Source organism: Anser brachyrhynchus (assembly GCF_964034855.1).
Source record: "Anser brachyrhynchus genome assembly, chromosome: 1".
NCBI classification, from domain to species: domain Eukaryota; kingdom Metazoa; phylum Chordata; class Aves; order Anseriformes; family Anatidae; genus Anser; species Anser brachyrhynchus.
In genome coordinates, this window is record NC_137694.1 from 81,363,722 (window position 1) to 81,378,435 (window position 14,714).

At 39.0% G+C, this 14,714-nt stretch overlaps 1 protein-coding gene across 5 annotated transcripts in view; it reads left to right on the forward strand.

Annotated features, from left to right (window-relative positions):
* The first annotated feature begins 483 nt into the window (after positions 1-483).
* LOC308201029 (uncharacterized protein) overlaps positions 484-14,714 on the forward strand; it is an 87,141-nt gene continuing 72,910 nt past the window's right edge. For 3 of the 5 annotated variants that reach the window (XR_013956005.1, XR_013956006.1, XM_080607750.1), the window contains exon 1: positions 7,853-8,642. Coding sequence is in view for 1 of the 5 variants with exons in the window: in XM_080607750.1 (XP_080463876.1) it covers positions 8,547-8,642 (96 nt within the window). In the remaining 4 variants the exon portion in view is untranslated. Of the gene's footprint in view, positions 662-7,852; positions 8,643-14,714 lie in introns of those variants that run through there. The other 2 variants (XR_013956003.1, XR_013956004.1) reach the window with 1 other exon arrangement.

Below are 14,714 nucleotides of genomic sequence, written 5' to 3' on the forward strand. Positions count from 1 at the left end.
ACAGGAAACGGAAATTTCTGTGAGAAAGGGAACACTAAAACAGACTTAGTAAAAGAATCAAAGGAATTAAGGAATATTTTCTGTCTTTTTATGGTTAAAACATAAGTAAAAAGACGGATTAAAAGCTGGATGGGTTTACTGGGAAAAAAAAAATATCTTTTATACCACTTCACCTATTATCTAAGGACATGATTGACCAGATAGATGCAGCCACAGATATGACATACTACTATGTATGAGCATGTTCAAGTCATCAGTGAAATTACCTCTAGTACTAAAATCTATATTGAAGATAAATACAAGACTGGACCCTTAGGTCATAACTTCACAGAGATTAATGGGTGCATTTAACTTTATCTACATGAATAATCCCATTGATTTCTTTGAGTGTCTACATGCATAAAATGAAGCACAGGTGTAAATCTTTTCTGAATTATATTTTTAGATTATAATCTCCAGCTATGCACTACTTTGCAGAAGTGTCCTGATCTTCATCTACTGAAGTCATTACTGTTTAGACAAGAGATGGACAATGGCCCTTTTTACTGTAGGATTCTTTTGAGCTCACTTTGAGGGCTGAATTAGTGAAGATAAATATTGCTTGGAAAGCAAAACATGAAGGCGGATACACATTATCTGACTAAGCACCTTTGGGGATCTGGTAAGTGAAAGTGTTGCTTGAGATATATGTTTGATAAAGTACAATCCCAACAAAGCAGTAAATAGGAAAATTTGTGCCACGCTTGTGAAGCAAAATGGCAGGGAAATGATAGAGGACAGGAAAAGTAACCGGACAGCTGCAGCCTAAAAGTTTGCTTTCATGATGCTAAATGCTTCTTGATTTTCATGCAGCAATACATTGAGTTGGGAGACCCCACAGTACAGGCAGCTTACATAAAGTTGAAGTGGTAAATCTTAGGAGTGATTTTTTTTTCTTTATTCCTTTATGAATATTTATTGGAAAAGGAGAGAGGGAATGGTGATAGGGTCATTGCTCTGTTCCACTAGAGGCCAGTCAACAGAATGTAGCAGTCATAGTAGGAAATGAACTATAGCCCATTAGACTTCACTGTATGTGAAGATGATGCTTTGATTTACATATGAATCTCTGAGACAGATGGAGGAGAAAGCCACAGTGACTGCAGATGTAGCAATTGATCTGAGAACTCCTAGACTTCAATGTGTGTGTCTGTGGGAAAAGAGATCCAGCAGAGGGTTAGGAACAGGTCCAAGCATCCTCCATGAATCTTTAAAAAAGGGGAAGCCTGTAAAACTAAATCAGAAGCAGAATCTGAAGACTACCCAAGCACTGTTATCCCAGAAGGATGCCAACTGAAATTCAGACTTATTCCATGCACCCTACTTGTTTGGTAAAAAGTCCTGAATTACGTCATTGTCTCAAAAAAAATTCTGTCCATAGGGAATAAATGTCCCATCTAACTGATTAATCACTTAGCAAAGGGTTTTTATGTGGGGTGTTAGTTAAACTGAGCAATATTCAGACAAGTAATACTTCAACCTAGAAAACACATATATTCCTCACTACATAGCAGGGGCTAAATCTGTTTTGCTTGGTTCTAGTGACAACACAAGGTCCCTGACCATATCCATATGTTCTCATTGATGTACCAATTTAGGCTGATAAAGGTGAGCTCAAATTTTCAGTGTCACTAGAGAATTTTATCTAACCTCCCAGAATTTTATTCCTTGCCATTTGACTTTCCAGATGAAGCCCAAAAGTAAAGCTCCTTTACTTAACATTATCATACATCTTGCTGCTTAGGCATTACAGAACATGCATAGCTGGGTATCACAGGAAACCTTCACATAAAGCCATGAAAAACAGATACAACTTGACCAGAAGAGAACACCAAAATCTGACTTGGTCCTTAATAATGTTTTTTATGGATAGTTCATGATCATTTGAACTCACTGTTTCTACCAATTATAAGACTGCCTGCCTTCTGTATCTCCAGGAATGGTGCCAGGTTTGTTACCTATTGAGACAAGAAGTAGAAATTCTGACCACCACCTGACATATTCGTAGGACTAGTTGGCTATTTTATTTAAAAGCCATCAGTGGATAAAAATCTTAGTCACTGAATATTTTAAGATAAGTCTAAATTATTCTCATCTCAATCATTGCATTGTTTTGCCAATGACAGCCTTTATTTAAAACATTCAGTGTATATTAGCTCTGCTTCTATAGTGACTTTCAGTACCTTAAGTAATGCAGACCTTGCAAGGGAACAGAGAATATTGCTTTTAAACCAAGTGACAAAGCTGGAGAAAACCACTAAGCTTAGCATTCACAGGCTTTCATTACCACTTTTTCTGAGGGTTTTCCTGCCACCCAAACAATTAGACTCAGGTGTGTCCTTTCTCCAGAGTTCTCCCTTGCAGAAAATGCTGCATATTTTCTCATGTTTTGTGTTCAAAGGATTTTGTCTGAAGAGCATTTTTTTTTTTAATAAAAAATAAAAAAGCAAGTGATGCTCTGGATTCATATTGTAGAAGGATGGTCAAAAGCTAGGAGTATGGCACTGGAAGAAGAAGATGCTGAGGTCTGTCATGGTACCAGCTCTCATGAAATCACATTCCATATATTCTATCAATCCTTTAGCAAAACTGCCACCTGTGTAAATGAGGTTCACCACTGGGACACTGCATGTTGAACAATTGTTCTTCATCCTGCTGTTTTAATTGAGTGCAGTTATCTGGGGACAGATCTAAGTACTTCTTGCACTGCTCTAGAATTGTTGTCCTGCCTGCAGTAAAGTCACTTAACTCTCTGGAATATGACTTTCTGATACAAGATACTCATTTAGTTCCTGTTCACTTCCAGGAATCAGGCAATCCTTGAGAGGTAGTTTGAAACCCTGAAATTTAGGTGCCTAAATCTCATAAATAGATAGACTATTAAGAGGTATTTAGATGTGTTCCAACTATAAATTTACTGGTTTAATTCCAGAATGTTTGTCTAAACTGTCACAGTCCTTTCCTTTCCTTTCCTTTCCTTTCCTTTCCTTTCCTTTCCTTTCCTTTCCTTTCCTTTCCTTTCCTTTCCTTTCCTTTCCTTCTCCTTTCCTTTCCTTTCCTTCCTTTCCTTTTCCTTTCCTTTCCTTTCCTTTCCCTTTCCTTTCCTTTCCTTCTTTCCTTTCCTTTTCCCTTTCCTTTCCTTTCCTTTCCTTTCCTTTCCTTTCCTTTCCTTTCCTTTCCTTTCCTTTCCTTTCCTTTCCTTTCCTTTTCCTTTCCTTTCCTTTCCTTTCCTTTCCTTTCCTTTCCTTTCCTTTCCTTTCCTTTCCTTTCCTTTCCTTTCCTTTCTTTCCTTTCCTTTCCTTTCCTTTCCTTTCCTTTCCTTTCCTTTCCTTTCCTTTCCTTTCCTTTCCATCTGGGACATGAGGCTTCACTTTGGTTACTTAACTTCTGTTGTAGTTGGGTATACACACCTTAGTTTAATGACCAGAATGATATATAATTTTGCATGTGTAAAGAAAGTAGTGCTGCATGCAGTGGTTCTTTTTTTGTCAGGATGTCAGGATGGATCATGGATGGATCATTAGGGCTTGGGATCGCCTGGGGAGCTTGAATGTTTCTTTGCCCATTTATAGCTCACTGCAAAGGATCTCAATATATACGGAGTATGGGAACTAACCACATGTAGCATAGGCATGCATTTCTGGCAAGTTTGACACACAAGAAAACAACAACCAGAAAAACAAAAAGCTCTTATTCCCTTTACACAGAAGGGCTGAAATGTCTTTGTGGGCCTGAAGGTGCACTTAACAAACTGCCTGGTCTCACCAGTAAACACCTTCCTCCCTTCCTCCCTTCCTCCCTTCCTCCCTTCCTCCCTTCCTCCCTCCCTTCCTTCCTTCCTTCCTTCCTTCCTTCCTTCCTTCCTTCCTTCCTTCCTTCCTTCCTTCCTTCCTTCCTTCCTTCCTTCCTTCCTTCCTTCCTTCCTTCCTTCCTTCCTTCCTTCCTTCCTTCCTTCCTTCCTTCCTTCCTTCCTTCCTCCCTCCCTCCCCTCCCTCCCTCCCTCCCTCCCTCCCTTCCTTCCTTCCTTCCTTCCTTCCTTCCTTCCTTCCTTCCTTCCTTCCTTCCTTCCTTCCTTCCTTCCTTCCTTCCTTCCTTCCTTCCTCCCTCCCTCCCTTCCTCCCTCCCTTCCTTCCTCCCTCCCTTCCTCCCTCCCTTCCTCCCTCCCTTCTTCCCTTCCTCCCTTCCTCCCTTCCTCCCTCCCTCCCTCCCTCCCTCCCTCCCTCCCTTCCTTCCTTCCTTCCTTCCTTCTTCCTTCCTTTCCTTCCTTCCTTCCTTCCTTCCTTCCTTCCTTCCTTCCTTCCTTCCTCCCTTCCTCCCTTCCTCCCTTCCTCCCTTCCTCCCTTCCTCCTTCCTCCCTTCCTCCCTTCCTCCCTTCCTCCCTTCCTCCCTTCCTCCCTTCCTTCCTCCTTTCCTCCCTTCCTCCCTCCCTCCCTCCCTCCCTCCCTCCCTCCCTCCCTCCCTCCCGCCCTTCCTTCCTCCCTCCCTCCCTCCCTCCCTCCCTCCCTCCCTCCCTTCCTTCCTTCCTTCCTTCCTTCCTTCCTTCCTTCCTTCCTTCTTTCCTTCCTCCCTCCCTCCCTCCCTCCCTCCCTCCCTCCCTCCCTTCCCTTCCCTCCCTTCCCTTCCCTTCCCTTCCCTTCCCTTCCCTTCCCTTCCCTTCCCTTCCTTCCCTTCCCTTCCCTTCCCTTCCCTTCCCTTCCCTTCCCTTCCCTTCCCTTCCCTTCCCTTCCCTTCCCTTCCCTTCCCTTCCCTTCCCTTCCCTTCCCTTCCCTTCCCTTCCCTTCCCTTCCCTTCCCTTCCCTTCCCTTCCCTTCCCTTCCCTTCCCTTCCCTTCCCTTCCCTTCCCTTCCCTTCCCTTCCCTTCCCTTCCCTTCCCTTCCCTTCCCTTCCCTTCCTTCCCTTCCCTTTCCTTCCCTTCCCTTCCCATGAAAAAAAACATTTTTTTCAGTATTGTTAATTAATAACACCATTGATTTTCTAACATTCTTATACATTATACAACAAAGAAGGCTTATTATAAAAGATGTGAAGGTAAAACTTATTGATCTAGTTAGATACACCTATCTCTGACACGCCTGTTGGAAACAGGTTTTGAAGTATGAGCATCTCTGAACCACATCAGGGAGAACTGGCCTGAACCAAAAGTGTGCTTGGATATATATTTACCATTAAATTCTATACAGCTGAATTAGTTTTTGAGGCCAGTTACTATAAAAAGGTATGAATATACATATTGTAAACAAGGGTACATGTATTTTTGGCACACAAAGATGCATTAAAAATATTAATTTTTAAAATACATCCCCAAGAATCAGACATCATACCATATATTTTAACAGAAAATGGTATTTTTTATGTCTTAAGTTGATAGTCATATTGCATTATTAAACACTCTGTTTAAACAAAACTGCTGATGAACGACAAGAAATACAAGTGTTGTCTCATGAGAAACAACTGGGTTTAAAAGCAAAGATTTCTAAGACAGAATAAAACCATGGTCTGTCATAAGACTCCTGCTCTGACATGGAGATGGAGTTTTAAAAATAGTAACTGAAGTTTCTCCCTGCAAACCTCCTTATGTCATGGTGAGCAAGTTCACTCACAGTTTATAAAGCATGTTTCGAGTGCAGCAGGACATATCCACAGAACAGCTCTGATGTGACACAGCAGCCAGCTGGTGTTTTGAGGTGCTGTTCTTCATGTGGGTCTTAATGCAGAATATGGAACACAGAAAAATTCCTTGCAGCAAAATCCATTGTCAGCTTGGACATGATGATCCATTCTGAAAGAAGTGCAGTGTCACAGCTCTCCAAGAGCATTACAGAAGAGGTGAGTACAGCCTGGAAAAAAAGGCACAACACAAGGCTGGTTCCACATGAAGTATAATCAGCTAGCTATCACTTCCTATCTGAGATGTTACATTTGACAGCCCTTGTAACGTCTCTCCTGCCTCCAGTTCAGAAGGTTTTTTTGAAGGGACTTTTCCGTCTCTCTTTAGGCTAGCCGCAGAAGGTGAAAATTTTCAACTTGCATTCAGCTTCATCCCTTTAAAGATAACAGAGATGGGTAATGGACCAAAGAATTGCAGTGTATTTTACACCATAAAACTCAGGATATGACTAATATGATAGAAACTTTTGCAAGCCCATTACAAACACTCTAATCAATTTTATGGGGGAAGCTTTACATTCATATGTAATGCAACTATATAGATATGTACATAATCAGGTTCTTAAAGGCAAAATTTTGTTTTCAGGATGTGCAGTTACAGTGATAACACATAAACATATTTTTTGAAGGGAAAAGGATGGGAACTAGCATAAGTAAACTGTCAAGCAATGTCTATGCAGAAATACTAATCTTTGCAGATGGATTTCATGTGGAAAGTGTATTGTTACAGTTTTAAGTCTCACTGATGCAAGGAGATGTTAACTGAGGAAAAACGGGAGTTTCTAGCAGCTACAAGTAATGTAAAAATGGGGTCAATTCTGGTTTTCCTGTACCTCTTCCACTGAGGTAGAACACTGTCTATGCCACGGTTCCACACGTGCTGCTTTCAGAACTCACCTCTACAGTTTGTCCTCCGTTGTGATAGCAACTGAAATGGGCATAGAATTAAAATGTTCTGTGAGGGAACAGGGGACACAGATAAGTGAGCTAACAGGAAACATGGTATTTTTGCTATACATATGCAAGGTATCAATGAGCTTACAAACATAGTTCAGTTCTCTTCTGTATGGGGTTAGAGGGAAGGAAGAAACCGGCTATCTCTGGACAACAGAGAGCTGGATATTTTCAGAGATGAGGACAGGAAGAGGAAGAATATGTTTAGTCTTACTACTCCTAATACCCATACATATGAATTTCAGTTAAAAATAAGAATAGAAAGAAATTGGATTTGTGATGTGAAAGGCCTAGTGAGACACAGCTCTGATAGCAAATATGTGGGAAAAGGAGATTTGCTTTGTGGAGGGAGAAGTATTTAATTCTTGCCAAAGGGGAGTGGGACAAGAAGCCTTGTGAGCACCCAGTCCACAAGGATTAGGTTGTAACTATTTTATGGTGTGTCAGTGTATCTGAATTTGAGCATATTTCCTATGAAAAGAGCAATTTGGTATGGTAAAAGATCAGCTATTTTAAGCATTGAGTTATTTTTATTTTAGGGTACTTCTCTAAATAAAATCATTTTTCCTGTTATAAGCATTTAGTGTTATTGTGACATAAATCATAGTTAAGTTATATTTATTAACATAATATAGAACCCTGTTTATTTTGTAGTTCCATACCTTATATTTAAATAATCAAACACAGCACAAATTAATTATTTTGTAAGGATATTAAAGGACAGATCTGGGGAGTTTTTCTCCAAAATAACATTGACAATAGTGATCTTCAGCTTGTTTCTGATATGTGGGTAAATGAAAGAGCTTCTCTTTTGTTATAATATTTGCAGTCAAATTTACTAACACCTATTCTCTTTGACTTGTATGAACTGATTTCCATATGGTCCATATGCTCTATGTTTCTATATGGAACATAAAGATTTGATCCATATGTTCTACAAGTTTCTATTAGTAACATAAAAAAATAAATAAATAAATATTAGAAAATGTTTAGAAGGCTGAACCTAACAAATCAAGCAAGAAAACAACTTTAAAAAAATAGAATACTTAGAAATTCACTAATTCCTTGCAGTCCAGGTATCGTGATAGAAATTATTATTTTCAAACCAAGCATCTCCAAAATGCTTGAGAAGCTTTGATACACACACACACTGTAAGCAGGAGAGGCAGGTGTATACGGCAGGAATCACATCTCCAGCAAGTCATGGAAAGGCAGATGATGTAGAAGTGGGAAGTATTTTCCTTCTCTAGTTTAAAAAAGGAGAATGGGGCTGTCTACATTGTCTGCACATTGTGAAAGTCTTTAAGCCTGTCTCTCTCTGAAAACAGCGAGGGAGGGAAAGGCTTTTTTTTCCTATCTAATGTACAGAAGCGAGGGAGGTTGGATTCTACCACTTCCTAGCCTGCCAACCAGCCAAATATTAGAGCCCACAGGAAGACTGGTTTGTCACGTTGTGCTGTTAACACAGGCTTGCAAGGCAGCCCATCTGCTGCCGCTGTCATGCTGGTGCTGTTATAAGGAAGAGCTGCCAGAGAAGACACCCAGCTTCTGTGCTTTTTCTTGAGTCCTTGGGAATAACAAGCATGGTGTGTTCAGCGGTGCTGGAGAAGACTGTGGGAATGGGAAACTCGATGGATTTGGGGGCAGGGAGAATGTGAAGCTGCTGGATTTTCTGGGAAAGTGTGCATGAAATCAATGGGCTGTTGTGGGGGAAAGAAGGAAGAATTTCTAATTCATATATTTGTTCTCTGATAGGGAAATATAATAGTGGTGGATTTGCTTTTGAGAGAGAGAATAAATAAATAGATAAATAAATAACCTATTTGCGAAGAAGGTTACTTGCATGACTAGAAAATGATTGGGGGAACTCCATTTAAAAGGACTGGATGCCTAAGCCTGAATTAATGAACTATGAACTGCTGTTGCAACAATGCAAAGAATTTCTGAAGGAAAGGCAGAGGGAACCTTGGAAAACCAAGAAGGTAGGAAAAATCAGCAATGTAATGATCAGTTACAAAACATATCAGAGATAATTTTGCTGACTTATTTCCCTTCCCTCCTTTTATAATCCTTTTTCACAGTGATGTGTTTTAAGTGGAATTATATATAATTAATACCCTGTAAATTCTTCGGTTTTGAAGGGAAAAGAGAAGGGCTGCATGTTGTTTCCTTTCTGGGGAAAAAAAAAATCAGAACTGAAAATTGACTCTCAGGGTATTGCTTCACTTTTCAGAGATATGACCATAGATATCACCTAGGCTGAGAACTCAAATTTTCAAAGCATATTCCAGTGTTTTTCCACAGTTTGTTTTTGAAATTTGATATTTCCAAATAGTTCTATATTAGGAGGGGAAATGTGTAAATAAATTAGAATTGAAAACCTAAAAGATTTGGCTGGCTCAAATTCTAATGTGTTTGCAATTGTTGTCTTCTGTATTATTGCCACTGGTAATTAAATGGTAGTGTAATGGTAATGTCTCTGTCAGTGCTGCAGAGTGAATTAGGAGAGTGGATTTCACCGATGCCAGCTGCAATTAAGCATGAAATTTCAATTTTCATTTTTACCCCTTGTCTCAGTGCTTGTAGAATTTTTACGCAATCTTTGTTTGACCCATGGGAGCCTTTTCCTTTTTTTTTACAACCAGATGATCTCTAAAAGTTTCTTTTATAGACAGACCTTCCTTTGGGTCCCAAGTAGAATTTTATTTCTAGAAAGCCTGAACAAAGCAGCTTGTATTTTGTAGGAAGACACTTGATAGCAGACGAAAAGCTACAGGCTTTCTAGCTTAATTTCCTATGAAAACGAGATTGATGTTAACAACTAATTCTGATGTCTGTTATTCTCCCCTCTGAACAGAATATGCCTTTGCAACCCCTTTCCAATTTCAGCCAGATTTGACACTGCAGTTTTCAAAGACTGAACTGCAAATTACAATAAATTGGTGTCTGGGACAGTAGAACAAAAGTAGTCTTTACTGAGTGAAAACCTGGTGCACAAGCTCAAATATAATATCTGAAACCAGAGCAACAACTAAGCAGCAATGCAATGGAAGTGTTCTAGCCACAAAACACGCTTTGGCCAGAATTTGTAATTCAGAGGACAGTTCAACTGCAAAATTTAGAATTCCAGGGTATTTGGATTCATGTGTTCTGCTGACAATGGAACAATTCGTTTTTCTAAGAAAAATGACTTGTGACTGAAGTATTTCTTTGGCGATCTGGATTTTTTCATTTATTTGAAGACTATTACATTTTTTACTCTAAAACGTAACAGGAAATGAAGAAAATGTTCTTTTTCTTACCTTTCTTTCTTACTTTCTGACGAGACAGTAAATCCCATGCATCCATTTACCTTTCTCTGAAGCCCTTCTATTAATTCATATACATAATAAGCACATATATTTGTATTTTTATTTATGAAAGACAAATAAGAAGTCATTGATTCCTTTTACTACATCAAGATTCAAATGTTGCCAAAATGAAGTAATTCATACCCCAGGTCACTTTACTATAGCCATTTGTAATAGTAGAGTATAGACTGTGTTAGTAACTTTGGAGTAGTGAAATTGCATCTAAATCTATATGGCAACATTTTTTTTTCTCTCGTTCCATCATTGTATGTACAATTCCTCTTTTGGATTGGAACATCTTGTCTTTTGAATTCAGAAAATGAGTGGTTTTTTTGTTTGTTTGTGTGTTTTTTTTTTTCCTTAACTCAAGAATTTAAATAAATGTTACAATTAGAAGAAAAAGCTGAGGAAGAGTAAATGCTGTACTTTGATAAGAACAGTCAAGGGGATAAATACAAGGTCTGAAACAACTGAGTAGACAGCGGTCCTACAAAAGGTAATTTGAATGCAATTGAGCTAATAAATACTGCTGCAAAAAAAAGAAGTACTCTTACAGGCTGTATAAATGGGGGTGTGCTTTATAAGATATGGGAGGTAATACTTCCCCATACGAGTAAAATTTCAGCTAAGATAGTGTGTCCAGCTAAGGGCAGATATCGGTTCAAGAAATGTCTGTACCAATTGGCAAGAATCTGGAGGTGAACAAAAATAATTATTAGAGGTCCAGAAAACAAGACTTGTGAGAAAGGATTGAAAGATTTGGGCTTGTTTAGTCTAGTGAAGGAAAGAATATGGAAGGACGTGACAGTAGTCACAATGAACAGGACAAGACATGATGTGTTTGAATTGTCTCAACAGAATTAGGGTGGGCATTAGCCAAAAAAAAAAACTTTTTAATGGTAAGATAGTGAAATGCTACATTAGCTTGATAAAAGAAGCTATCGTGTCTTTCACTAGATATCAGGATATTTAAAGAGCAATTTAGACAAACATTTAAGATATATGAGACTGAAGTTTGCTCTTATGTAATCTTGCTTAGGGTAAGAGAAGGGAATGGATGGCCTTTGAAACAAATTTGAAACAGATTTTGAAAAAAAATTGATTTTTGAGAAAATTTGCTGGTGATACTAAACTGGAGGAGTTGTTGACTCTGTTGAGGGTGAAAAGGTCTTGCAGAGAGATCTGGACAGATTGGAGAGCTGGGCAATCACCAACCACATGAAGTTTAACAAGAGCAAGTTCCGGGTCTTGCATGTGGGACAGGGCAACCCTGGCTATACCTACAGACTGGGCGATGAGACGCTGGAGAGCAGCCCCGCAGAGAGGGATCTGGGGGTTTTGGTTGATAGCAAGCTGAATATGCGCCAGCAGTGTGCCCTGGCAGCCAGGAGGGCCAACCGTATCCTGGGGTGCATCAAGCACAACATAGCTAGTCGTTCGAGGGAAGTGATTGTCCCACTCTACTTTGCGCTGGTGCAGCTCACCCAAGTACTGTGTGCAGTTCTGGGCACCACAGTACAAAAAGGACATGAAACTGTTGGAGAGTGTCCAGAGAAGGGCTACAAAGATGGTGAAGAGCCTAGAGGGTAAGAGGTATGAGGAGCAGCTGATGTCACTAGGCCTGGAAAAGAGGAGGCTGAGGGGAGACCTCATCGCTGTTTACAGCTTCCTCACGAGGGGGAGTGGAGGGGCAGGTGCTGATCTATTCTCTTTAGTGACCAGTGATAGGACCGGAGGGAATGGAGTCAAGCTGTGACATGGGAGGTTCAGGCTGGATGTCAGGAAGAGGTTCTTCACCAAGAGGGTTGTCGCGCACTGGAACAGGCTCCCCGGGGACGCAGTCATGGCACCAAGCCTGTCGGAGTTTAAGTAGCATTTGGACTATGCTCTTAGTCATATGGTCTGAATTTTTGGGTAGACCTGTGTGGTGCTAGGAGTTGGACTCGATGATGCTTGTGGGTCCCATCCAACTCGGGATATTCTATAATTCTGTGATTCTATGACCTCTTAAAATCTATGGCAGCCTACTTTTTATTTCAATTGCACTAGAGAGCAAGTGATTTTTTATCTCTGTTTAAAATCATGTTTGATTTTTTTTATTTTTTTTTTTTAAATGGGGTCTAATCCTCTGTTTCCTTGCATACAATACTTCTAATTACCTTCAAATAAGTGTATGCAAACCATCATTATCTTGACTGATTATTACACTGTCTGTTCATTATCCTGAACATTTTATGTCCAGAAACAAGTAAATTAAAGAATTTTTATATTAAATTTAATTTATATTTTATATTTAGTGTTCTCCATTCATACTAACTATGCAGTGTGATATACCTTTTTTTTTTAACCATTAAAAATAACTTCTATTAATAACTGATATATATTTTACTCAAGATAGTTACTTATGGGGCGTATTCAGTTATACTTCTAACATGAGAATAATGAAAAATTCTGTTACTTTCATTCTTCTTAGCTGTGAAAAATACATATAACAGGCAGATGAATTTGACATTGACTGAAATATCATTTCCCTTTTATCAATTTCATCTTTTCTGACTTTTAACTCTACTTCTTTTCCTGTACTCCTGAATTATAGGTCAATGTAAACAAAATGGCATGGTTTGCATTCCTTATACCAATCCTTTCAGGTACATCTTTACCCAGTCACCTTTGTGAATGACCTACCATTTTCAGTCTCTCTCACTTACGTCCATTTGTCCATTCTGTGTCAAAATATGGTGTTGACTGGGTGCCTTCTGAGCAATAGCATGTCACATGCAGTGAGACATGGAGAGACACCTGACAACAGCATCTTTGGAGTAGTAGCAGAATGGGCAGGTGGCTTTATTTTGTCATTTTGGACTATTTTACGTAGTCAAGACCACAAGAATTACTAAGAAGACAAGTTACATAACATTTTTTACTATCTTCCTCCTGACTGGAACTTCTAACAGCTACAGAAAAGCTATCAGCCTTCCAGGAAAAGAAATTCTATATTCAGAGGGTGTTGAGGCACTGGAACAGGTTGCCCAGAGAAGTTGTGGATTTGCAATCCCTGGAACTGTTCAAGGCCAGGCTGGATGGGGCTTTGGGCAACCTGGTCTAGTGTCCCCGCCAATGGCAGGGAAGTTGGAATTAGTTGATCTTTAAGGTTCCTTCCAACCAAAACCATTCTGTGATTCTATGATTCTATAACAAAATATAATCTACCTCGAACAGTAGATTTCAATTTTATTGCTTACAATCAGAGACTGAATTGAAGAATGAAGAATACAGCTTAATGGTAGGAAATGTAACTAATGCTCTGAGGAAAAAAAAAAGAGACAAGTGTAATAGGGACAGGTAATAAATACCTTCTTGGTCCAACAGAAATAGCTGGAAACAAGAAACAAGCTACCGAAAACAAAATCATCCCATTGTGTCTGTCAAAACATGAAACTTAAAGCTAAATATGTTTTTAAAAATCTTATATGATTTTGTTTGGACTGATAATTTATTTGAATTGAGATAAAAACATAGTTGCTTTTTTTGGAGGAGAGGGGTATTTTGCTATGTATGTGACAGAGAGAGAGATCAGCACATGGGTGAAAAGATTGTAATAAGTGTAAAAACAGTATGTCTATGAAGTCAGTATGTTTCATTACCTAACAGAATAACAAATGTCAGTTTTCCAGGTGTGCAAGATTTGTTTCCCTGACACCTCAGAAATAGATCTATTATTTGGTGAAAAATGTTCTGCCAATAATGGATACTTCTATCATTTATCTGCTGTTGAAAAGCTCATCTTGGTCCAAAGGAGATTTTTTTTTTACCAGTTTTAGTGGTTTTATGAAGTTCAGTTTATTTTATATACACAAATATAGGGTTTGTGGATGTTTTGTGGATGTTACAGTTTTATTGACAGCAAACTGATTATTGTGGTTGTGAAGGTATTTGAAGAGGTTTGGACAATGCTACTTTAGAAAGGCTGTTCTTGACTGTTGTTGTTTTTTTTGAGTATTTAAATAATTTAAAATCTATTAATGAGGACAACAGGCTAATTTTGTAGTCCAGAGTACATGGCAGTCATCTAGATGGTCCAAAGAGTCAAAGCAAGGATTTGAACCTTAGTCCCCCTCAGTAGCACAATTGTTCTGTCTGTCCCTCAATATGCATTGCAGTGGTGGGGCTGGTCTTTTTTAATTTCTCCTAAGAGGGGAAAATGTTTTCCAGTGCAATTTTTGCTCAAATTCACTTTTTCTTCCAAAAACAGCAGAACAAAACAAATGCTGAAACCCCTAAGATGATAATAAAAATGGAAAATTCTTGTCTTCCAAAGAGCTCTAGAAGGTGCTTGTTGCCAGTTTTTGAGAAAATATTGATACAGCTTCAGGAAATTAAAAACAGGGAATAACCTTATATTGGAAAGATATCCAACGATATGGTCTCTGGTTTGTGTGGGTATTCTGAAGATCTCTGTGATGTGCAGTTCACCAAAAGCCATTTTCCACACTGGAAACAATAAGGACCCAAAGCATTAGCTTGTGCTAACCAGTCTTGATGCTGTTATGCTGTCTTGGGGTTTTGGTCAACCTTGAAAACAAATTGCATTATTGCTTTATGAAAAAAAAAAAAAAAGTAAACCAGCATATTTTCCAGCTGGATATCAATTCCCTATATGGGACTGCAAAGTGACATCTAAGTTGTGATTTATTTTTATAAATT